At 40.8% G+C, this 26,422-nt stretch overlaps 1 protein-coding gene across 1 annotated transcript in view; it reads right to left on the minus strand.

Moving 5' to 3' along the window:
• The window catches only part of LOC122797151 (zinc finger protein 345-like), a 118,848-nt gene that overhangs the window by 67,858 nt on the left and 24,568 nt on the right, over window positions 1-26,422 (minus strand). Inside the window, exon 2 of the mRNA XM_044065958.1 lies at window positions 4,680-5,000. Within this exon, the coding sequence (XP_043921893.1) occupies window positions 4,680-4,932 (253 nt within the window). The 5' untranslated portion in view covers window positions 4,933-5,000. The remainder of the gene's footprint in view (window positions 1-4,679; window positions 5,001-26,422) is intronic.

Raw genomic sequence — 26,422 nt, forward strand, 5'->3', positions numbered from 1 at the left:
ATCTTTGGTGTCCCACACACCTTACACTTTTATCACTTCTGAAACTGCTCCCCAAGCAAAGTCTGATGTATCTGTGGTAAAATGACTGCTTTGGAACAGGGGGAAGAAGGGGAGACCTGGATTTAGGGATATCTGCTGCTTCTACCAAGTGATTAGTCTTCTGGCAAACCCCAGGACTGGGATTTGAAGGCAAATTGTGCTGGGACAAAAGAATCTTGGTATTCCCTCACAGTGACTGAAGTCTGTGTGGATAAACATACACACAGATCTAGATATAGATCCGTTTTTTTTTTTCTTGTGGAAGAAATGCTCTTTAAACTGAGACATCTACATTACAGTCCAGAAACACAACCCTGTGAGGAGGAGTCAAGAAAGGCTTTTGAATGCTTTCCTGAAATCCCAGCTAGTGTCAGAGATCTCTCACCAAAGGTAGATATTCCTGACACTTTGAAAAAAAAAAAAAACTCTGCAAAGATAAGTAGGTCATCTAAATATTGACAAGTGTGGATACCCTGTACCTGCAATGAGCTGTAACTGGAGCTAAACACAGAGAACACTTCTGGTGCAGTGGACAGTCTAAAAGGTAAGGTGCAGTGGACAGTCTAAAAGGTAAGGTGCAGTGGACAGTCTAAAAGGTAAGGCACAGAACTAATAATGCGATCCAGATGCACACAACCTTTAGACATACCTGAAATCTGGATAAACAGGGATGTGATAAGCATCTTTTAAATCTACAGTTACCAGGAAACCTGAATGAGGAAGAACAGGTAACAGGTTGTGAAGTTACACCATTTTGAGTTTGGGCATTATCACAAACAGGTTTAGGAAAGAAAAACAGAACTGGTCTCCAAGCATTTTCTTTCTTTGGCACTAAAAAAAAAAGACTTGAATAAAACCCATGGGAAAGGGTAACTGGTGCTATCACTCCCTAGTACAGTATTTAATGAAGGACAAGTGGAAACAAACGTGTCTGGTCTGGAGAAAGGGGAATTACCCTCTGTAAAGGGGGAATTTATTCCCACTGCCATCTGTAACCTTGATGAATGATATTCAGAACCCATTTGTCTGAAGTGATCTGTTGTCACAGAGAAAAGTTGAGATTCAGACTTTCTGGAAGACAAAAGGGGGTGCCAGGATGGGAAGGGAAAACTAAGTCTCTTAAATAGCTATTTTGACTTACTGGACTATCCTTAGTTTTGGGAGCTTCAAGAATTCACCTTGGAACCCCCTTGCCATTTCTTCTTAAACATCTGTTTAAATGCATTTTGTTGGAACTGTTTATATTGTTCCTTAGGAAAACTGGATGAGGAGTTAGAGAATCCCTTCGAAAATTTGGAAAGGGAGGCTGAAAAAATCTTATTCTCTTTATCAGCTTATCCCTTTCATCACACTTTAAGATCACTTCTGAAGCAGATGGGCCACAAAATAAATCAATCTCTATCTAAAGAAGAATTTAAAATCTCATTTTTAATATCATCCAGGAAGTTCTGACAACACAACCATGCAAACCTCCTCAAAACAGTACCAGTGGCCATAGCCCTCAGAAAAGTATAAAAATACTCATACACACACTGTATACGAGTAGTGACTTGAACAACAGAAGAAATTCCAGGCGTGGGTTATTGCTTAAATATTTTTAAAATTTACCTATAATTATAGTGAAACACATATTACATATTTTGATGCAGATTTGACATATAACAAGGTTGGCAGAAAATTAAAGTCAGCCATCTATAGGAAGCCTACTTTTTCCAATTCCTATTTGGAATTTAATAGTTGGCACCCTGCCCATCATAAAAAATCTATTGTTAAAGGGCAGATGGTGCGGGCTGCCAGGATGGTTACAATTGATAACAAATTTATTGATGAATTGTCCTTTATTAAACAGTTGTTTCTTAAGAGCGGGTATCCTTTAGATTTATTAAATAAAATACAAGAGGAAATTATATATAAACATAGAACTGGATTTTACAAACCCTTGTTAGCAGGTGGTGAAGGATTGAAAGTTAGTACACAGAGTAAGAAAGGAAGTAATTTGAACAACTATTTGATTAGTTTCATTACTACATTCAACCTGGATACCCCTGATGTTGTTGAAATTGTTTTAAACAATTGCGAGATTTTGAAAAGTGACAACAATATTGGGCAAAGGGTGGGTGGAATACCCAAGGTGGTCTATAAAAAGGACAGATCATTTAAGAATATATTGGAGATTGATGCCCTTACTAGTAATAGGCATCAACATAGAACTAAGGGCAATTTTAAATGTAATATGTGCACCTTTTCCCCATATATTTTGGAAACAACTGATCAGTATAGATTAAACAATACATCTATATTTATTGATGGACATTTTAATTGTTGTAGTCCAAATGTAGTATATGTAGCTAAGTGCCAGTTTTTTCCTATTTTCTATGTAGGGAAAACGTGTAGACAGTTTAAAAATAGAATAGCTGAACATTTGTTGGATATCAGACATGGCAGGTTAACCGATGCTTTAAGAAGACATATTAATACACATAAGGACCACAAATTCAAATTTCTGGTTATTAGATTCTCATGTTAGAATTTTAGATATTCATTTAGATATATGTGAACTTAAATGGCAGTTGCGTTTAAATGCAACTGAGTACCCGGGCATAAATGTAACTACTGCAATCACGTGTTTTAAAATTGAATAATATTTTAGGTTAAAGTTTTTTAGTGTAGTTCCAAAGTATGCTACTGAGGTATTGCTCCAGAGTCAAAGAATAAACGAAGTATATGAAAGCTCTCCACAATACTGCCTTTATTCAAGCACTGAATTTTTGAATTTTTTTAGTGTAGTGTTATTTGTATATAATAAATGTATGTTTTTTATTTATGTATGTTACTTTAACTGTTAATTGATGGTTAATTAATGAATTTATTAAGTAAGGATTTGGTTTGTTATATAAAGGCTGGGTGGGTCATTTTTTACTGTTCTGAGTAAGTCCCTATTGGTGGGAAGAAAGCAGTAAACCTTTGTGAATAAAGAATTGTACCCTGCAATTGCTGCATCATGCTGTGTGCTTGTGTGGTGCTACAGTTTCTTGTGGTAGTTGGTTGAGAAGGAACTCTGAACTGTTTTGAAAGACAGCATTGTTGTATTAATCCTGTCCACAGCAGCACCATGACTTCCTGTACAGAAATGTTATTCTTTCTTGTTGGTGACCAGTTACTAATGCCAAACATTAATCACTGCATAACGACTTTGGAGTAAGCATCACATTTACAAACAATAAGAATAAAACTGTGTGGTTATGATAAATGAAAACACATGTGTGGTGCAGGAGTGCTTCATGGCATCTTTGGTGACTTATTGATGTACAGTGTGTGCCTGTATTTGATGTGCAGGTTACTGTATTTCCCTGATGGAAACTTCTGATGCTCTGTATTTTCATTCAGGGACCACAGTATACCCCATCTCCTTCATCATATCTGTACATCTGTTCTATCTACTTGCTGCCTGCTCCCCTACAAAATATTGTGCTATGCATGTCCCCCTTGTCTTATGTCACCTGCATTCAACACTGAAACACAACTCTTTATGGCTCAGAAGCTACATTCCCTGCTACCCCTCATACTTTGCTTGCCTGGCCCACCATTTATGCTGCCTTAGTCTGTCCCAGTTTTACAATCCATTGCCTACTTTTCCTACTGTGTTGTACTATTTTTACAAATGTAGTCTTTCTGTTGCCTGGTGCTCTGTGCTGCTTTTTTGTGGAGTTTCACTGTTGTCTGTAGGTCTCATTTTTCATGGACATGTTATACGGACTTTTATCCTCTGAATTTTGTAGCTGTATGTGACCTCTTACCTCTGTGTCAACCTCCTGCAGCCTCAGTTGTAGTGTACTGTGCGACCTTTGCGCTCCCTGTTGAAATGCAGGCAAGATATCAAGTGCTAACAATCCAAAAAAAAGGACAGAAATCACGGGAGAACAGTGAATTTCCAAGCTATCTCTTGACTTTCAAACTTTTTTTTGTAAGGGGGACAAGCTCCTTCTACACCCCACACCACCCTGAACTTATATATACCAAATGCCCAGATCACCACACCTTGAAGAAGAGAGAATATTCCAAGAAATGGCATCTCAGACTTTGTATATGTAAGTCCATTCTTTCAGCCATTCAGTCTCTGTATTTTGGAACTCACTCTAGCATCTTCCGACTCTTCAAATGGTTACCAACCTTTGTCCATCTTGCTACTTACAGGGATATGTACATTGCAATTTGACACCCAAGATGCCTAGGACAGTGCTTGTTCTCTCTCTTATTTGAGATGGACTCCTTTATTGAGTCAGATCCCCCCTGCTTAAGACCATGCACATGGACTGGATCTTGCCATCCCATCACTAGCATGCATAGGGTGACAAGGCTGCCAGCTGTTACCTCCAGTTTTATACCCTGTGCTCTGCCTCCACACGTTACCCATCTGAAATTTGGTTCTATTTAAAGAGGTTACCTGGAAATACATCACTTTCACAGCTGATACCTCACACACATCGAACATTGACCACAACAACCATCTGTACAGCATCTACTATGTAGGGTTTATACAGGCACTCTACTGTTTATCTCCCCTCTACCATTCATTTGACCTCCTTCTTTTAAACTGCACCTTGTAAAGTTCCATATAAATTAAATTGCTATCCACGTACCCCTGGAAGCATCTTCACAATACTCCTTCTCATTTTTAATCAGATTCTGCACCGTGTCCTCTTTGTGAAGATCTTCTTTCAGTTGTTCAGTTACTTTAAGACCCCGTTTTGTTTCTTCAGTTTGTTTATGTTCTTGATCTTCTTTCTGAAGAGTGCTTTTCTGTTCTTCATCCTTTCTCTGAAGAACATCATTCTGTTTTTCAGTCATTTTTTTAACAAACTCTCTCTGTTCTTCAGCCTCTTTCTTTTCCATGTCACATTGGAGGATTTTCCTATCTACATCAGGAAGCTTTGGCAACTGTTTCTCATTGGTGATACATCCTATAAAAAAGGAATACAAATTTGAGAAAGCAAGTAATTCTCAAAGTAATTTTCAGAATATTATAAACTGTGCTTGCAGATGAGGATTTGTGATAACACTAGAATACCATTACATAAAGATTTCACTTTTTACATCGTTTCATGGCAAATGTACAACTTTTCAGTCCTTTTAATCCAATGTAAGATACCTCCATACACAACCTCTAGAAACTTCCTCACCAACATGCATCCTTCTAAAAAACGCCCATGAAACAGAGATACAATTGGGTTGAACAGCATGGCTAGGCCTACAAACGCCCTGAAGGTCATTAGCCTAGTATAAAACTGAAGACTGAAAACGTGTAGGAAGCAACCACATCAAATGCAAATTTCAGGGTGAAATTTCAGCTAAAGGCTCACAGCTCTGTACAAAGCAACCCACTGAGAAAGGCTTCCGTTTCATTATGTTCCTTTTAAGTTAGAAGAGTTTTCCAACAGTCTGTTACACGCACCTCTGCGTTCATTCTGTGTAGATCTTCAACCCCCAAAGTGCACAAAATGTTAAACATAGTGCCACCAATTTACTTTCAATGAGTTCCAACCTGCTGCCAGTACTGTGACCCCCTAACCCTTGAAAAGGAAAAAAAGTTGTTCTAAACCTACCGTTCTTCCTTGTGTTAAATTCCAAGAAGAATTTATCAGTTAAGAAAAATAAAAAAAGAATAGCTGAATAGCCAGAAAAGTCTGCCTTCTATATACAGATATACATATATCTTTATGGAATACTGTTAAGAGAACTTGACATTCAAAGCCTGAAGATCAGAAACATTCCTGGTTAATGCAATATACTAAAAATAGTGGTTTGTAGGACAGGATCTGACCTCGTTGGTCAGATCCGACCATAAGCTAATCACCCTAAATATCCACATCCCGCCCCCACCCACCATTAAGGAAACCATGGTAAAAAATTTCTCCAAAGCCAACTTCATGCTTCTTAAGATAGAAGTGGCGAACTTCATGACACCCATGCAGATGGTCAAAAAAGTTACAACTGCTGAATCCTATACAAATGTTCTATAAGCACTTACACGAGTGCATGGATTGTGCTATCCCAAACAGAACCAAGACGCTATCCTCCAAAAAAAGGAAGCCAATCTGGTGGTCGCCTGCCATAAACAAACTCTACAACAGAAGGAAGAAACTGTTGCAAAAGAGAGTAAAATCCCATGAGCAGAGGAGCTCTCTGGTCAGCCTCAGTAAGAAGTTGAGAGCCCTTATAAGATCTTCCAAAGCTAGCTAAGAAAACAAAATCGCCACTGATGTTAAGGGCAACCACAAAGCATTCTATAACTATGTCAAGAATCTCAATGGCAACACCCAGATCTGCTCTGAGTTACAGCACAATGCCACGGAAATTACAGAACCAACACTGACATTGCCAACACCCTGGCAGATAGGTTCAGTGGTAATTTACCCCCCTCTCACCCCCTAAAGGGTCCATATTTACAGAGGAAGAATGCAGAGTCCCTGTAATCACATCTATGCAGGTAAAAGCTGCGCTCTCTAAAACCAGAAACACAGCATCCATGGGACCAGACAACATCCCAGGCTGTGTTTTACATGAACTTCAGAACGAACTGGCTCCCCATCTAAGCACCATATTCAATTATAGTCTCACATCAGGATTTGTGCCCACTGAATGGCGCACAGCAACAGTTATCCCACTCCACAAAGTGGGAGCCACCACTGATCCTGGGAACTATCGCCCTATTAGCCTGACGAGCCTGGTCTGCAAGGCCATGGAACGTATCATTATGGAACTCATAAACAAAGACATTGGTAACCTCCAAATTCTGGACCCCACCCAGTTTGGGTTTGTGAAAGGCAGATCATGCCTTCTGTACCTGATCGACTTCTTTGAGGCAGTCACCAAAGCCATAGACAAGGGTAAGGTGGTTCACACAGCCTATCTTGACTTCGCCAAGGTTTTTGACACCATCCCCCATTCTGGAATTATAGCTTCTTCTTTCGGCTTTTCCCAGTTAGGGGTCACCACAGCGGATCACCTGTCTGCTCATGATTGGCAGTGGAGTTTTACAGTGTCGAGTAGCCAGCCCGGCTCCCAACCTTCCACATGCACATACTCACACCTAGGGCCAATTTAGAGTGTCCAATCCACCTACAGCATGTCTTTGGGATGTGGGAGGAAACTGGAGTACCCGGAGGAAACCAACGCGACCACAGGGAAGACATGCTGACTCCACACAGAAGGCACCCCATCCAAGAATCGAACCGGAAATCCTCTTGCTGTGAGACAGCAACGCTAACCGCTGCACCACCATGGTCGCCCCCATTTTGGAATTATAGCTAAACTCACTAAACTAGGTATAAATCCCTACATCACTAGATGGGTTGCCAACTAGCTCACTGACAGAACTCACACTGTAAAAGTTGCAAACTCCAAATCTGGCTTCAAACCAGTGACAAGTGGAGTACCACAGGGTTCAGTCCTGGGACCTCTCCTATTTGGTATCTACTTCTCTGAAGCACAGGCTAACAAAGACGGCCTCTGGCTAACGAAGTTCACACATGACTGCAAACTAGGAGCCATAGTTGAGTCCTCAAATGATGTGGACATCTTACAGAAGGGCCTCACTTGAGACAGATGCCTGGTATCAGAGGCATGGCCTCAAGCTCAGTGCCAAAAAGTGCATTGTCATCTCCTTTGGTAAAAACTCTGTACCCATGAACTACCACATAAACTTCAGAATGTGTGATAAGAGACCTTGGGACCCAGGTGGACAGTAGTTTCTCCTTTGATAAATCACATCGCCACAGTAGTCAGGAAATCCTTCTATGTGGCACACCTCATCACAAAAGGGTTCTCATCCAGGAAAAAAAGAGGTCATTGTTCCCCTCTTCTCAGCAGTCATTAGACCCATTATAGAGTACAACACCCCTTTTGGAATGTACCTCACAAGACATCTGCAGCAGCTGGAAAGGATGCAGAAGTACCTCACAAAGAGGATTATTGGCCTCAAACAGATGCCCTACACTGACCATCTCAAAAAACTAAAGCTTTACTCTGCAGAGTACCGCCTACTCTGAGGAGATCTCTGCCTAACATATAAAGCTATGTTAAACCCAGAGCTGTTGGACATGCTACACCTAAAGAAATCCCAATCCCTCTGAGCTACACGCTCAAGGGACCTAAACCTTGTCACCACAATAAACAGGACATGTTGGAGGGATAGATTCCTGTCCCAGAGACTTCCTATACTCTGGAACAAGCTACCCATCCATGTCAGGCAAAGTTCCTCATTAGCACTCTTCAAGAAAAATCTTGATGAGTGGATGGGAAACAGGAAATACACCCCGGGGATCACTTCTGTGGCTCTGCTCGACAGGGGCACAGGAAATTAACTTTGAGTGGCGTAAGCCAGGGAACCTTGTTGACTAGGCTTACTTAGGCCTTTGGGCCGATAGTCTAGTACCTACCTATGAACCCATGAACTTCAACTCCACCCAGCAGGCTGGTTCAAAGTGATACTTAGTTCCTATTCCAGGATCAGTCAGATGGATGGGTTCCTTTATTAATTGTATGAAGTAAAAAGTTCTTAGTGAAATGTCTTGTAAACATTGTGTGAAAACTAGAAATAGCTTGCATAGAGGCACTTAGGATTGCTTTGAAAATATGTACCTAGTCAAGTCTGCAACTGCTAGAATTAGAGCAGAAAACAAGTCCGTCCATTTCCAAAGCCCACATCACAAAAATGTTGATTTATACTTCTATGTGTTTTGTCTTAGGCTTCTCAACAGACAAAAGGATATGGACCTTCCTATCAGGGTTAGCAGGGGGTCCTAGCTATCACTGAGTGCAAAAATAAGTAAAGTCTTGGGTCATGAAAGATTTGGTGAGCCTTGCCAGACAAATGAAGCAATTAGGCAAGGCCAAAGGGAGATTACTGTTGACCCCCCCCCCATCCAGTCTGAGAGCCACAAAATTCTTGACCATTCCTACAACTTCTACCATGGGGCTGGCATTTACCAGAAACTCCACCATGCCTGCATTGGTTCCTTTCGGCTGGTGATTCTGTAGTTGGGGGCCACAACAAAAAGCACTTCTGGTATTGATGCTTTTGTAGCTTTAACCATTTTTCTTCTTTTTACATTGTCCTCCAGTTTCAACTTCACTTCTGGTCTGAAAAGAGAATTGTTAAATGGTGCTTTTAATAAGGATGCCTTGAAACTGTCTTGGAAATCAGGCAAGCAAACCTAGGCATGATAGAGCACCATCACTCCACGGCCTTGAGGCACCATTGGCTGTAGGTGCATGGTGAGATTAGCCACCATACAGAGTGGAAGCCTGTTTTTTTAAGCTCGTTCTGCAGTTTGGTGTTGTCCAGTGATCCAGTGCTTTCAACATTTAATCCACAGTATTGTGCTGAAAATACAGCATTTGCACCTACCTCAGCATACTTAAGCAAAACACTGTAAACATGAATGCCCTCCCTGGACTCCTTGCCTGGAAGTTAGATCGTGGAGATCTGAAGAATAGATGCCCTTTTATAGGACACTGGTACAACAACAGATTTTACAGTTGTGTTTCTTGACTAACATTCCCTATATTTGTGGGAAAGGACTGAAGGATTCTATCAGGTTTTTTCAACATGGCAGCCATCACTTCCAGCTATACCTCTCAACCTCTTCAAGCAAAAAAAATCTGGACAAAGCCATGAATAATGGGGGGGGGGGGGTGAGACAAAGGCCCAAAATATATGGACAATTTATTAAATACTGCTATTACATACTTAAAACGTTAACAGAATAACAGGTTTTACATTACCATGAATTTTCTGAAGAATGCCTGTCATTATTTTCTGACTTTAGTATTAAATGATTTGCCAGAAAACCACAATTTCATTAAAAACAAAACAAAATATGAGACACATATCTGGGCATTCTCTGAAAATCTGAACAGTTGTGAGGTATGCTTACAGCTCTTTCCGTGCATCCTTAGTGACTAAAATGATGTCATTACAAGGGGATAACCATCTTGGATGGTGATGAAAGAGATCAGAATTCTTCATGCAGGACATTCTCTGAAGCTGAAGAGAAATGTTTGGCCCATTCCATCATATTCTGCATTATTAAAACAATTTTCCACACTTTGAGACACCATAGGGAGATGTATGGGGAGTCTGCCTCAACAACCAAGTCTGAGTTTGGCTTGGAGAACTCCAGTCGGAAACTGAGATGTTTCCTATTGTACCAACTGGGTCACAGATAAAACGCAGGAAATCAAAACAAAGAGACAAGCCACGAGTGGAGCCCCCCAGGGCTTTGTGCCAAGACCTCTCCTGTTTGGCATCTACTTCTCCAAAGTAAAAGCCAATACAAAAGGGCTCTGGATGACTACGTTTGTACATAACTGCAAGCTAGGACCTGTCATTGAATCCCCAAATGATTTACTTATCCAGCAGGAAGGTGTATCCCAAATAAATAACTGCTGACAAAAATCAAGGACAAACTAAATTCCAAAAGGTTTTTGTATCCTTCAGGAGGTCATCTACCCCATGAACTACCAAACTGACAATATGCCATAAAGAGTTGACCCAGTTGTTCAGGATTTGGGAACTTACATGGACAGTGACCTAACATTTGACCAACGTGTGTCCATTATTGTAAAATAAAAAAAGTCAATCTATATTGCACAGCTTATATACAAAGGAACTGTATCTAGATCTAGGAATGTCATTGTTCCCCTTTATTCAATCCTCATTAGGCCAGTTATTGTAAACAATCGCCAACTTTGATATGTATTTGTCCAGACAAATGTAACAACTGGAATGCCCACAGAAATACCTTACTAAAATGGTACAAGGCCTAGACAACATGTCCTACATGGACCAACTCAAAGCCTTTCACAATACTCACTCAGTATCCTGCAAACTGCTAATAGGTGACCTGTGTCTGGCATACAAGGCATTCACCAACCCAATACTGCTGGATTTACTGCATATCAGCAAGTCAAATGGCATCATAAATACTCAATCTAGGGATCTAAACTCTTCTGCAACGTTACCAGAATGGTTTGAAGAGACAAGTATATCTCGCAGATGATACCCCTGCTCTGGAACAGACTCCCCACCCACATAAAATAAAGTTCATCCCTATCCATACTCAAACGCAAGTTGGGTCTATAGATGGGAAACAGAAAATTTACTGCAGGACTGCCCTCTCTACTACTAATGGACAGAGGCAACTCCTAAATGTTTTATCCCATGCATGGGTCCCCTCATCTTATCTGTGGTATGACCCCAGTTGTTCTCATAAAGGGTAATAATTAATTATCAGCCATGGGATGGATAAGGCCAATCTCTAACCAAGGTTGGTTTGAGCACACAACGGGAAACTGGTTAGGCAGCTAGCCTAATACTTATTATGAACTTTCTGATATTTGACCTCCTAGACTAGGAGAGTTCCAGACAGAATGACCCTCCGAGTTTGGGTAACGATCTTGCAAAAAAAACATCCGATCACCTGTTCTGATGATCAGCAGCTGTCCACAGGTAGAAACCTCATGGATATACCCCTGGAAAGAGACCATCCCATTATACTACCATTGGGGAAGCTTCTCTCACAGAGGCTGCAGTTCTGGAAACAAGCTTGGCATCTTATTTATTAGTGGTGCCAAAGAAATTGACACAGAATGGACAAAATCAGACAGAACTAGGTAAGCCCAAGGCCAACATTTACCCCCAGCATCAAAAGTCCTGCCATCAATGTCAAATTCCCAGTCCCAAAAGTTCAAAGGACAAAAACTCCAATCTTGACATCAGATGAGTTGGAGTCATAAGAGCTCAACTCACACTCAAGTTACAGTGCAATGGGAGGGGCATCTACACCAGTGGTATCACTGTCCTGGGAAATGCCAATTGGGTTGATGTGGGCACCAGCATGGAGTTAGGTGGTCTTGATTTGATCAGTGCTAATACCTGTACAGACAGGAGGATGTCTTTGGAAGATACTCTCCTGATCCAGAAGGTATGACAGGTAGATGGGAGAAGGCTCAAGTTTATATGAGACTGCAGCATGACCCTGGAGTGCTTTTTATAATTAATGGCCACTACCGACCCGGTAAAGGAGACAGACCTGGTAGAGGGGAGCTAGGATGGGAGGTCCAGGTTGCATCCAACTCTATAACAGATGATTCACTATCCTGTTGAAGGGATCTAACCCTCATGCCCAAGTGGGCGGAATCATAAATGACTAGCACCCAGTTTCATCAATGCAATTTCCATAGAAGATCCCATATCCACCCTACAAGAAACGAGTGTAGAGGGATAGGGAAAGAAAATTCTTCTTTAATGCTGTTTAATTTTATCAGTTCTTCATTCACCCTTGCCATTTTTTAACTCTAATCCCTCTCCTCATGAGAAGGCAAGGTAGCAGACTAGACTTTGCTATCACTGGAAGACAATAAACCCTTTAGAATAAGCTTACCTTTGTAGTCAATTAAGGTTTGCTTATCAAACTTTTCCCCACAGAGTATACTGCTCTTGTAGGTGAGATGGTCCTAAACTTACCACACACATGGAGGTCTTGAGATAGCAATTTATGGCTAGAATACAATCATCATCAACCCCCCGTTTTCCCCATTTTCTACATGGGGTTGAGGTGTCATGTCAACTGTCTCCATATCGCTTGATTCAAAGATACACTCTTGCCATCTTCGACAGTCAAGCAAAACCTCAACAAGAGTGACGAGAGTACATAACTATGAGTAAAGAGGAGGAGTTGAAGCCTCAGAAAGTCTACATCAGTGTCAAGGTTGAAGGTGCAGTCCTGTAAATAAAACTGGCTGAACTAGACCATAGCAAATTTACGTATGTATTGTGATGTTTCCTAATTAAATATCCCAGTGTTGGCTATCACTATCAAACTTAATTCTTTCTCTAATGATACATTTTTATAAACAAAGTAAAACCAAAAGATCAACCAATGAAGAATCCAAAAGAATGTTCAGGTCATGTCAGAGAGCAACTATAAAGAGAAGACTTTATTCTTAAAAATATCGGCAAATGTTAAAAACACATGTAACAATATCCAGTAAGCACTTTCGGCTGCATATAGGAAACTTCTTCAGACAGCTGGTTCTGCTTGATCAAATCCCTTAAATAATCTAATCCCAACTGTAAAAATCAGTCACAGGGCTGCTAAGTTCCCCAAAAAGTTACATATCCAGGAAAAATGATCAGCACTTTAATAGGTGGATGCAATCTCCATTATGAAAACATGATTGGTTTGCAACTAATACATATTCATAAAAGATAACCTAAAGGACCCATCACCAAATTAAAAGACCACCCCCAGAAAAATAATCAGCACTTTTATAGGTAGATACAGTCTCAAACACAATTGGTTTGTAACTAATGCATATTCCTAAAAGGTAATCAAAAGGACCTATCACTGAATCAGGAAACCACCCCCAGAAACTACCATATCTGGGAGAAATCATTAACAACCTGATTGGTTGATGTAGTCTCAATCTTAAAGAAACAAGTGGTTGATTCAGAAGAAGATAGCCTATCATCAGTTCTAAAATGGACTTGGCATTAATACCAGAAATAGCCACATGCGAACTCTGTAAATAGTCATAAAAGTTCAAAATAAAACTAGACTATCTTTCAAGTACTTTAAGTTTTAATAAGCACACTACTGATAGATGTTCATTTAGTTTGGGCCAATTTGTCGCATTCAACCTTAATTGACAATGTAACTCACTTTTCTCAAAGTGTAATGTCCATGGCCCGTTTTTTTTGTTCTATCTCAATGAGGATGAAAATTTGAAATTATGGGCCAGGTATTCTAAACAATGTTCTGAAAGAGCACTTTTTTTTTCATTTTGATATCATGCATGTGCTCTTAAATCCCGTGTCAGAGCCTTCGCTCTGTCTTGCCCCCATAAAAATTTGAACAGGTGGAACATAGGGCAAAATACACCACAAAACTGGAATGACAAAAAAAAAAACACTATCTCTTGGTCTACAAATTATGTTATTAATTTTGAACTCTTTCCCTTCTAATATAAACTTACAGTAGGGACAGCTCCCACATTTGTTCAGCCCTTGATTAGATTTTATTGGGACGGATTTCTTCTCAAACATTTTTTTTTAAATTAGTGACTTTTCTAAAAAATGACACTTGGTCTCAAACCAACATGGTCACGAATGTTACCATCATTGGTGAGAATGTCCCAATTTTTTTTTCATGATGTCCATGACAAAATAACTATCCATAGTAAAATGCTGTAATAAAGGAAGTTGCATAATTACTGATGTTACTGCTAACAATATTGGTCACTGATTTATTCAAATCCATGGAAATCCTCGGTTCATTTGTCACTGATTTATTCATATCCATGGAAATCTTCAGTTCATTTGTACCTGTTTGAGCAGACTTCATACGTTTATGGTCCAAAGTGCCCAATATGGGCACGAAATGTTTCCTTTCACATTTATTCAAAACCTCCACCATTATTTCATTGATGAAACCGGGGGGTATTCCCATTTTAAGAACATATTTTCCAACAAAGTACACTCATCCAAAAACTTCCTTGGTGGTAATATATTGTTAGTAATAACAGCAATAATTATACAAATTCCTTTATTACCATTAAATATAATTTCATTTATTATTTCATTCCATATAACCCATATGACAAAAAATAACTTTTTATCTATTCTTTTAACATACTCTTTAACTCTATTCTTATTATTATTATTGTTATTATATCCTTATTTTACCTGCATCCATATTTATTTTATCCACTTCTTTACATAGTTTTACACCACACTTTTTATTCTTTTACATTTCAAAAACACACGTTCAGTAGTCTCTTCTTCTTGACAATGTAAACATATTTTATCACTTTTCTCTTTATATGGCATATTTCCATTTAGTGGTAATTTATTTATTACCAGTTTCTACAAAAAAACTTGAAATTTTACTTTATTACTATATTTGCTTGTTATTTTTTTCATCTGTCACATTTTCCCATTGTTTTACATAGTAATGTTCTATCTTTACATTCATAGTTTCATAGTTTAGTACTAGGCTATCTGCCCTGGGGCATTTGCAAGCCTAGCCCTAGAGATGTGGCTTTCGCCACCCCATGTAGTGGTACTAAGGTGTATAGAATAAATTTAGAATACTGTGCCTTTGTCTAGTAGTGACACATTGAAGACCCCCTTACTTATTAAAATTAGTTTACTGCTCCTCTGTTAAGTAGTGACACAGGGGTGACCCCCGGGGTAAACCTACGATCTCCCATCCACTCGTCAAGATTTCTCTTGAAGAGAGTCAGTGAGGGGCTCTGCCTAACATGGACTGGGATTTTGTTCCAGAGTATGGGAAGCCTCTGAGTTATGAATCTGTCCCTCCAGCATGTTCTATTCATGTTTGTACTGAGGTTTAAATCTTTGGCTCTCGTGGTTCTTATGGATTTTGATTTTTGAGGTGGAGCATGTCCATCAATTCCTGGTTGGACATGGCCTTGTACGTCAGGCACAGATCACCTCTGAGCAGGCAGTATGCTACTGAATAGAGCTGGAGTTTCTTTAGCCTGGCAGCATATGACATATGTTGGAGACCCTTGATCCTCTTGGTGAGGTACTTCTGGGGTCTCTCCAGCTGTTGTAAGTGCCGGGTGAGGTACATACCAAATGGGGCATTGTACTCAATCATGGGCCTGATAAGGGAGGAGTACAGGGGCATGATGACCTCCTTTGATCTGGATGTGAACCCCTTCATGATAAGGTGGGCAAGGTAGAAAGTCTTTCTAACCACTTTGGCAATGTGGGTGTCAAATGAGAGGTCACTATCAACTTAGGTCCCCAGGTCTCCGATTACTTTTTCAGTACTCAGTGGGTTACTGTCTATGTGATAATTTGTGGGTACTTTGTTTTTCCCAAAGGGGATGACTATACATTTCTTGGCATTCAGTTTAAGGCCATGATTCCGGCACCAGTTGTCCATTTCGGTGAGGCCTTTCTGTAGGATGTATGTGTCAGCTGGTGTATCGACTATGGCTCCTAGTTTGCAGTCATCTGCGAACTTTTGTCAGCCACAACCCTCCCATGTTTGCTTTCACATCTGAGAAGTAAATGCCGAACAAGAGGGGTCCCAGGACAGAGCCCTGTGGGACACCACTTGTGACTGGCTTTGAGTCTGACATGGCTCCCGCAATCTTGACTTTATGAGTTCTATTCTTTGGCCAGTTTGCAACCCATCTTGTGACATATGGATTTACATTTAAGCTGTTTAGCTTATCTATGATCCCCGAGTGGGGTATTGTGTCGAAGGCTTTAGCCAAGTCCAGGTAGGCTGTATGGACTGCCTTGCCCTCATCAATGGCTCTAGTGACTGTTTCGAAAAAGTCAACCAGGTTCAAAAGGCAGGATCTGCCCTTTACAAAGCCGAACTGGGTGGCATCAAGTGTCTGCAGGTCCCCAATGTCGTTGTTTATGAGTTCTATAATAATTCTTTCCATAGCTTTGCTAACCAGGCTGGTCAAGCTTATGGGGCTGTAGTTCCCAGGGTCTGTAGTGGAGCCTGCCTTGTGGAGTGGGACCACTGTTGCTGTACACCAGTGTTCAGGTACATATCCTGTAGTAAGGCTAAGGTTAAATAACATTTTTATATGCGGGTTTAGCTCCTCTTGGAGTTCACGTATCACGCCGGGATACCATCAGGTCCCATAGATGCTGTGTTTTTGCTTTGCTGAGGCGGTTCTCACCTGGACATCAGAGATGACAGGAGGTTACATTCAGCTGGGATGAGTATTTCTTCTTTTGGAGGTGAGGGAGGGGAGAAATTTGCACTGAACCTGTCTGCCAGAATGTTGGCAATATCTGTGGGTTCGGTAAATTTTTTGTCGTTGTGTATTAACTCTGAGCATATCTGAGTGTTTCCACCCAGGTTTCTAACATAACTGAAGAATGCCTTGTGGTTATCTTTAGTGTCCTTGGCGATTTTTCTCTCAAAGTTGGCCTTGGATGTTTTTATGAGAGAACGTAGCTTTCTACTAGTGCTGATCATAGATGCCTTCCCTTTATGGGATTTTGCTCTGTCTTGCAGTAGCTTCCTTCTTTGTTATACAATTTGTTTATGGCTGGGGTCCACCAGACAGGACGCTTTCCATTGGTGGAGAGGGTCTTGGTTTTATTTGGGATTGCACGATCCATGCACTCTTGGAGATGTCCGTAGAAAGCATTTGTATAGGACTCAGCATTGTGAGATGTGGTTTCCATTGGCCCTGTGGGCTTACATGATACTATCTCAGTCTTGATAAGTGTAAAGTCGGCTTTTGAGAAGTTTCTCACTGTAGTCTTATGTGCTGGGGGTGGAGGTGGTAAATTTATATCCAGGGTGATTAGTTTGTGGTCAGATCTCACCAGTGAGGGCAATACTTCCGGTGTGGAACATTTTGCCCCCATGTTTGTGATGATCAGGTCTAGTATATTATCCCCCCTTGTGGGAGAGGTGACTAGCTGTTCCATTGCATTTGAGTTTATGAATTCCAGGAACTTTTGGGCTAGGGTGTTAGGGCTAGAATAATGCACCCAGTCTATGTTAGGGTAGCTGAAGTCTCCCAATTTGATGGTATTTGGTGAGGCATTCATATCTTCCAATGTCTTCAGGAAGGCTGAGTGGGATTCTTGAGATTGGGAGGGTGGTCTGTAACATGCAACCAGTTGTATAGCAGTTTTGCCTATGGTTAGCTGCACCTGGATGGTCTCCGATGCTTCATGAGTTGCCACTAACCTGGAGGTGTGGGTATCCTTGATGAATATGGACACTCCCCCTCCCTTTGTGGTTCGGCCTGGGTTTTGGGGCCAAAAAGCATGATACGAGGTAAAGCCTGGTAGCGCTGGGGTGCTCTCAGGAGCCTTGAACCAGGTCTCGGTTACAGCGCAGACATCGATGTTCTCCATACTGAGGAGTGCTTCGAGAGCCTGCATCTTGAGATTTAGACTTCTGGCGTTGAGCAGCATTACCCTTAATTTTTTTCCATTTTTGTTTTCTAAGGAGGTGGGTTCGTCTTTTGAGCCTTACCTAAAAAAGGCACTATGGGGGTGGCAAGAGCCTTAGCCAATGTCCGGAAGCCCAGTGGTGACAGGTGCAAGCCGTCCCCTGCGAAGCAGCGTGGCTTGTCCAGCATGTCAACCCAAGCAGACAGACACTGGATCCCCCTAGAATGACACCAGTAATTGAGCCAATTATTAAAGCTAATCATCTTGTCTTTGTATTGTGGCATCATTCTTGGTGAGGGCAGGATGCTGCTCAGGGTCAGGGTCATACCAGCCTGGGCTACATAATAAGAGAGCTCCTCTATGTCTCTTTTCATGTAGTCCAAGGAGGTACGTCTCAGGTCATTCACGCCGGCATGGACAGACATTGGATCCCCCTAGAATGACACCAGTAATTGAGCCAATTATTAAAGCTAATCATCTTGTCTTTGTATTGTGACATCATTCTTGGTGAGGGCAGGATGCTGCTCAGGGTCAGGGTCATAACAGCCTGGGCTACATAATAAGAGAGCTCCTCTATGTCTCTTTTCATGTAGTCCAAGGAGGTACGTCTCAGGTCATTCATGCCGGCATGGACAATGACGGAGTCATATTTGTACGTGCTTTTGAGTGACCTGAGTGCGTGTGTTATATGGCGGATCCTAGCCCCCAATAGGCAGCTTACCGTTACCCTCTCCTTGCTCAGCCTGGCAAATGGGATGTCAGCGTGTCTGACTATAGAGTCACCTATCACTAGTGTATCAAGCATAGTGTTTGGCCTTAAGGGCTGTGATTTATTGACACACCGATCTATTGAAGTATGTGTTGCATGTGTTATGTTTTGAGATGGTGGATTTTTGGGTGTCTGCTTTGGGAGCCTCTGTTGTTTTGGTAAGTTTTTTAATAGAGCCTCCGAGTATGTTTTTGTGTTATTATGTGCTTGATTTGTAGTTGGGGTAGGTCTATGTGTGGCGGGGTTTGTTGTGTGTGTGGTTACCTTCTCCTCCTGTCTGGTCTTGCCAGTCCTGAGTTGAGAGAGTTCAGCCTCCAGTTTGGCTATATAGTTGCATCTCTCACATGTATTTGTGTTTGTTGGGAGGAGGAGGAGAGGGTTGTCTGTGTACATGAGACAATTATAGCATTGTCTCAAGATTCCCAGATTAACCAGCTGAACAGGAGAAGATGCTAACAATCTACCACTCGACATGCTAGAATATTATAAGAGAGTGCTGTGCCTTTAAGGGAAGTGGTTGGGGTGGTAGGTGGATGTAGTGCTACTTGAGTTTGCGAGTGCTTGCTTAGAAGAGAAGCTTTGAGAACAAGTGCTAGGCTTATAATATAACGAGTAGACTGGTTATTCTAAGAGTAGAGCTTTCTAAGGGAAAATTTGAAGAGCAGACTTGGCGGAGCCAGGAAAAGTTTAACCCTGTTTAACCGGCGCTGCGCTATGCGCAGAATCGCTCAAAGCCGTGCTAATGCGGATTTTAAACACGGAACTTCAAAAGAGCTAGAAATGGTCCAAAACAACCAATTACTACAGCTCTTGTGCTGAGGTCACTCCTTCAGGGACAGATAGGCTGCTCAAGGCTCCCCACTCCCACTGGTGAGCAAAGAAACTTCCTTCTTATCCAAGTAAGGTAATGGACAACACAGGAACTACACCATAGCCCAGAATACAGCAAAGCCTGTAAACTGGTCTAAACTAGTCGAGGAGAGGCGGGAAAACAAGGATTATTTTTTTGTTTTGTTTTTAGATAGAAAACACACCCAGAAATACAGAAGGCAGCAATAAATCAGTTACACAGGCTAGCACACTTTAGTGGGCAGCCTCAATAGTTAAATTAAACAAACAAACAACAGATTTTCGATTAATTTTCGACCAGGTAAAATTTTAAGTTCAGATACTATAAAATGCAGCAAACAGTTGAAAAAACAGTATAAGCTTGTTAAAAATAAGCAAGAGAAGGTATTCCAAGTAAAAAACAGAACAAAATACTTAAATCTGGAAAGTAGTCACTTTTCTCAGTTCTCTGTAGCTAGGACCACTCTGCAGGACCATGTGGTGAGTAGTATAGCCAGAAAAAAAACGCTCTGAGGAGGATTTTAAACAGGGAACTTCAAAAGAGCTAGAAATGGTCTAAAACAACCAATTACTACAGCTCTTGTGCTGAGGTCACTCCTTCAGGGACAGATAGGCTGCTCAAGGCTCCCCACTCCCACTGGTGAGCAAAGAAACTTCCTTCTTATCCAAGTAAGGTAATGGACAACACAGGAACTACACCATAGCCCAGAATACAGCAAAGCCTGTAAACTGGTCTAAACTAGTCGAGGAGAGGCGGGAAAACAAGGATTATTTTTTTTTTGTTTTGTTTTTAGATAGAAAACACCCAGAAATACAGAAGGCAGCAATAAATCAGTTACACAGGCTAGCACACTTTAGTGGGCAGCCTCAATAGTTAAATTAAACAAACAAACAACAGATTTTCGATTAATTTTCGACCAGGTAAAATTTTAAGTTCAGATACTATAAAATGCAGCAAACAGTTGAAAAAACAGTATAAGCTTGTTAAAAATAAGCAAGAGAAGGTATTCCAAGTAAAAAACAGAACAAAATACTTAAATCTGGAAAGTAGTCACTTTTCTCAGTTCTCTGTAGCTAGGACCACTCTGCAGGACCATGTGGTGAGTAGTATAGCCAGAAAAAAAACGCTCTGAGGCGGATTTTAAACAGGGAACTTCAAAAGAGCTAGAAATGGTCTAAAACAACCAATTACTACAGCTCTTGTGCTGAGGTCACTCCTTCAGGGACAGATAGGCTGCTCAAGGCTCCCCACTCCCACTGGTGAGCAAAGAAACTTCCTTCTTATCCAAGTAAGGTAATGGACAACACAGGAACTGCACCACAACCCAGAATACAGCAAAGCCTGTAAACTGGTCTAAACTAGTCAAGGAGAGGCGGGAAAACAAGGATTATTTTTTTGTTTTTTTTGTTTTTAGATAGAAAACACCCAGAAATACAGAAGGCAGCAATAAATCAGTTACACGGTACATATACATATACATTCTTATTATACCATGCCTTTTTCTTTCTTTTTCTATACTATCCATTTTTAGTTTCCACAAAACAATTTTTTCTTGGTAACATTTTATTTCTTCATTTATACACCCTTTTCCCTCTTTTACTCATTTTAGCATACTCCAGAATTATCATACTTATACAAATTTTAACACTAATCAATTGTCCTTTTGATTTATCCACTTAAACACTTTGCACAAATTTAATGAAGCAGCATATACCTATTGGTCAATTAATCCTAAACTTCCTTCCTCTTTATTTATTTAAAAAAACTCCTGTTTTTACTGGGTTTAATCTAGAATCACATATAAATGAAAAAAAAAATATCTGCAATAATTCCTTTTCAACTACTGTTAGCATACTTATCAAGTGTGTTAATGTTGCTATTTTCCCATCTGTACTGAATTTAGCAAATAAGCCTTTTTCTACATAATTCATATGTTCTCCAGAAAAGATAGGCTTATTATTTCTTCTGTTTTTCCAGTTGAATTTTAATTACATCTTTATTCCCAAATGTTAAACTTAAAGGACAACAACAGGACTCTTATTATTAAATGCTCAACTTCTCTGTCCTTTTTCTCCCTATTTACTGTCCCTGCTATGAATAAACAACAATACAACATTTAAAATATTTTAAACTGACTGTTTCTCTCCACTAGAACAGTACTTTACTGTACTCTGCTGGTTTCACTTTCAAAAAACTTTTACCCCGCCCTGAAAAAGCTTGCTGCAGTCTTCAATTCACTGATGTCATCAAGGCCATCAAGGCCAATGAATACATTTAGTTTTCTGGCCAATTCCCTCCCTAAACTGACATCACCACGGCCGTCCAAAAAAGCTATCCATGCTGTGATGTCACAGCTCCCTGGTCCTTCCCCTACCCATACAGAGAGTAAAGGCTAGAACAAGGAAACAGCAAATGAGTCATGTCTCTTGCTGTGAGCTGCCAATCACAGCATGTAACAGTTCAAATTACCCTTACCTTACCCTTTGGCAGCTACGGAAGTTAGGTGTGAAGGGAAATGGGAGATGAGTCGAAGTAGTACAATTCAGGCTTCACAAAAGACTGCAGTTTAGCCATTCTAAAAAGAAGCAGCAGTAAAAAGCACTTTGAAAGTCTGTTCTGTGGCATTTGCACTGTTTGCGTTTTGAACGGCATGAAAGGTTACTTAAAACTAACTGACTGAAAGACAGCAGTGTATGCATGTAAAAATCAATGCAGTGACAGGAGCTTTAGGAAGATAGAGGCCTGTGTGATGTAATTTTTTTTATAGACATTGAGGGATACTTAGAGGCAGACTAAACAATCAGGATCACTTCACTTTCCAGACCCCATGTGGTCAGACTCAAAAATTGCATATAAAAACTTAGACCCCATGTAGTCAGATTCAAAAATTGCATATAAAAACCTGTAAATAGTCCCAGAGTGGTGTTAAAATCTAGGAAACGCCAAACCATGATGAAATAAACATTTTCTTTTTGTCTGTGGATGTGGTTCTCCTTTAAGACAGACATTTCATTCACTGTAAAACAAAAAAATATACCCACTATCTTTACTACATCACCTAAACCTTTACTCTTCTCTTTTTGTAAAGCCAATCACCTCTAGACACTCATTTCTGCAAATTATTACTTCATCTATCCAAATTTTGTTTTTTGCAATTATAATAATATCCCAATATTTTAACATCTGAAAGGTTAAGAATCTCAGTTTGGTTATACACCCCACCTCCTTCACTTTGTAATTTATGTCGCATACTATCACATTCATTAACTAATGCAGAGAGTATATAACTCATTGGACATTCCTGTCTTACACCACTCTTCATATGTACCTCTTGGTTTAAACTGACATTTATAAGTATTTTTACTTTATTATTGATATAAGCTGATATACATAATTTCCTAACTTTCTCAGTTATATTACATTCTTTCATTATTCTCCATAAGATTTCATGTCCAATTGTATCAAATGCTTTATTAAGGTCTCCTATCATGATTTTTTGCTTCTTCTTTTCATAAAGTCATCTACAATTTCTCTATCATTATTACTTCTTGACAACTCTTCCCATACATACGTATATATGTATGTATGTATATATATATATATATATATATATATATATATATATATATATATATATATATATATATTACATATGTTGTTGTGTCTTTCGGCTTTTCCTGATTAGGGGTCGCCACAGCATAACTCCGGTCCGCTAATGATTGGTAATTGATTTTTACATGCTGAGTTACCACCCCTGATGCACAACCTTCAACGAAGGTATGCCCATTAACGCATGATCTCCACACAGAAGATGCTCTAGCCGAGAATCGAACCGGACAGCGTCTTACTATGAGGCGACAACGCTACCGCAGCACCACCACCGCGGGTATATATATATATATATATATATAGTCTATATCAGTTCATCGAAACGTCTGACGTTCGAACACCATATGTTCGAACTTCAAACCACGAACTGCAAAAACATCAAAGTCTTAAAACAGCGATTTTTTGCCACACACAACACAAACACACCAAAACATCAATCCACACACACATGCACTCAAAATCCTATATCTAACCCTACACTAAACTGTACATACACTACTACCTATCCACTTACCCTAACCCAAACCCTAAGGTCCGTCACTATCTCACACTCATCTGACCCGCGCCCTAACCCTAACTCACCTATTCATAGGTTCATACTAGGCTATCTGCCCGAGGGCATTTATAAGCCTAGCCCATAGTTTTGTGGCTTACGCCACCCCTTTAGTTTGGAGAAACTATGCCCATTATTTTGCTGTGCCTCTGTCGAGCAGTGACACTGAGGTAACCCCTGGGGTGTATCTGCGATCTCCCATCCATTGGTCAAGATTCCTCTTGAACAAGGCCAGCGAGGTGCTCTGCCTCACATAAACCGGGATTTTGTTCCACAGCATAGGGAGTCTTTGGGTGATGAATCTATCCCTCCAGCACGTCCTATTAATAACCGTGTTGAGGTTTAAGTCTCCCGCCCTTGTGGCTCTGAGGGATCTAGATTTTTTGAGATGAAGCATGTTCATCAAATCTGGGTTTGACATGGCCTTGTATGTCAGGCATAGGTCACCTCTGAGCAAGCGGTAAGCAACTGAATATAACTGGAGTTCTTTCAGTCGGGCAGCATAAGACAGATTTTTGAGACCCTTTATCCTTTTGGTGAGGAACTTTTGTGGCCTCTCCAGCTGCTGCAAGTGTCGGGTCAGATACATTCCGAATGGGGCATTGTACTCGATCATTGGTCTGATGAGTGATGAGTATAGGAGACTATGACTTCCCTTGATCTAGATGTGAATCCCTTCATGATAAGGTGGGCAATGTAGAAGGTCTTCCTAACTACTTTTGCAATATGAGTGTCGAATGAAAGGCTACTGTCAACCTGGGTTCCCAGGTCCCTAATAACTTCTTCTGTGTTCAGGGGATTGCCACCTATATGGTAGCTAGGGGTAACCTTATTTTTCCCGAAGGGTATGACTATGCATTTCTTGGCATTTAACTTTAGGCCATGGCTCTGGCACCAGTTATCCGTTTCTGTGAGACCCTTCTGAAGGATATCTGTGTCGGATGTGTTTTCAACTACGGCGCCCAGTTTGCAGTCATCTGCAAACTTTGTCAGCCATAACCCTCCTGTGTATGCTTGTACTTCAGAAAAGTGGATGCCAAACAAGAGTGGGCCCAGGACTGAGCCCTGTGGGACACCACTTGTGACAGGCTTTGAGTCTGACATGGCGCCAGCAACTCTGACCCTGTGGGTTCTGTCACTCAGCCAGTTTGCAACCCATCTTGTAATGTATGGGTTTACATTTAAGTTGATGAGTTTTGCAATGATACCCGAGTGAGGTATTGTATCAAAAGCCTTCGCCAGGTCTAGGTAGGCTGTATGGACTGCCTTTCCCTCATCAATGGCCTTGGTGACTGTTTCGAAAAAGTCAACCAAGTTTAAAAGGCATGATCTGCCTTTGACAAAGCCAAACTGGGTTGGATCCAAAGTCTGCAAGTTCCCTATGTCTTTATTTATGAGATCCATTATGATCCTCTCCATGGCTTTGCAGATAAGGCTTGTCAAGCTAATGGGACGGTAATTTCCAGGGTCGGTGGAGGCACCGCCTTTGTGGAGTGGGACCACGGTCACTGTGCGCCACTCCTGGAGTGCGTATCCGGAGGTGAGACTAAGATTAAACAGCTGTCCTAACTGTGGGTTTAATTCATCGTTGAGTTCATGGAGCACACAGCCGGGACACCATCAGGTCCCATGGATGCTGTGTTCTTTGCCTTGGAGAGAGCAGTTCTCACCTGTGCGTTAGAGATGTTTGGGGGGCTACAATCATTTGGTATAGATATCTCTCCTTTAGGGGGAGAGGGGGGGGGAGTTTGCACTGAACCTGTCAGCCAGTATGTTGGCAATGTCTGTAGGATCAGTAATCTTCACATCATTTTGAACTAATTCTGAGCATATCTGGGAGTTTCCTCCTAGGTTTCTGACATAGCTAAAGAATGCCTTATGGTTGTCTTTTGAGTCCTTAGCTATTTTTTCTCAAAATTAGCTTTGGATGATTTTATGAGAGCTCTTAGCTTTTTACTTATAGTGATCAGCGGTGTCTTACCTTTTAAGGATTTTGCTCTATCTTGTAGTAGCTTTCTCCTTTTGTTGTAGAGTTTGTTTATGGCTGGGGTCCACCAGACTGGACGCTTGCCTTTGGTACAAAGAGTCTTTGTTTTGCTTGGGATTGCCTGATCCATGCAGCCCTGCAGGTGCTGGTAGAAGGCATTTGTAAGTGATTCAGCGGTTTGAGTAATGTTAACCGCCGGCTCAGGGGCCTTAAAGAAGACCACACTAGTCTTTAGAAGTGTGAAGTCGGCTTTCGAGTTCCACCTCAACCCTAAAGTCTTTCACTATCGCATACCCACCACACCCGCGCCCTAACTCACCTAACCCATGCCGTAACCCTAACATCCACACAATCGCACACTTAACCTGAACCTGACCTGTAACTTTCCACCACAGTCCTAATAATCGCGAAGCCACAGAAACGGCCCACTCAATTTTTTCCCTGGGAAAGAATTCGGTGGGTCGCAGACAGACTGATATAAACCCTAGATATATATATATATATATATATATATATATATATATATATATATATATATACACACACACACACACACACACACACACACACACACACACACACACACACACACACACACACACACACAGGTTCACTTTGGATGTCGAATTTCAGTATCT

This window comes from Protopterus annectens, chromosome 3.part0, assembly GCF_019279795.1.
Source record: "Protopterus annectens isolate FY-2018-M chromosome 3.part0, PAN1.0, whole genome shotgun sequence".
Classification (NCBI taxonomy): Eukaryota; Metazoa; Chordata; order Ceratodontiformes; family Protopteridae; genus Protopterus; species Protopterus annectens.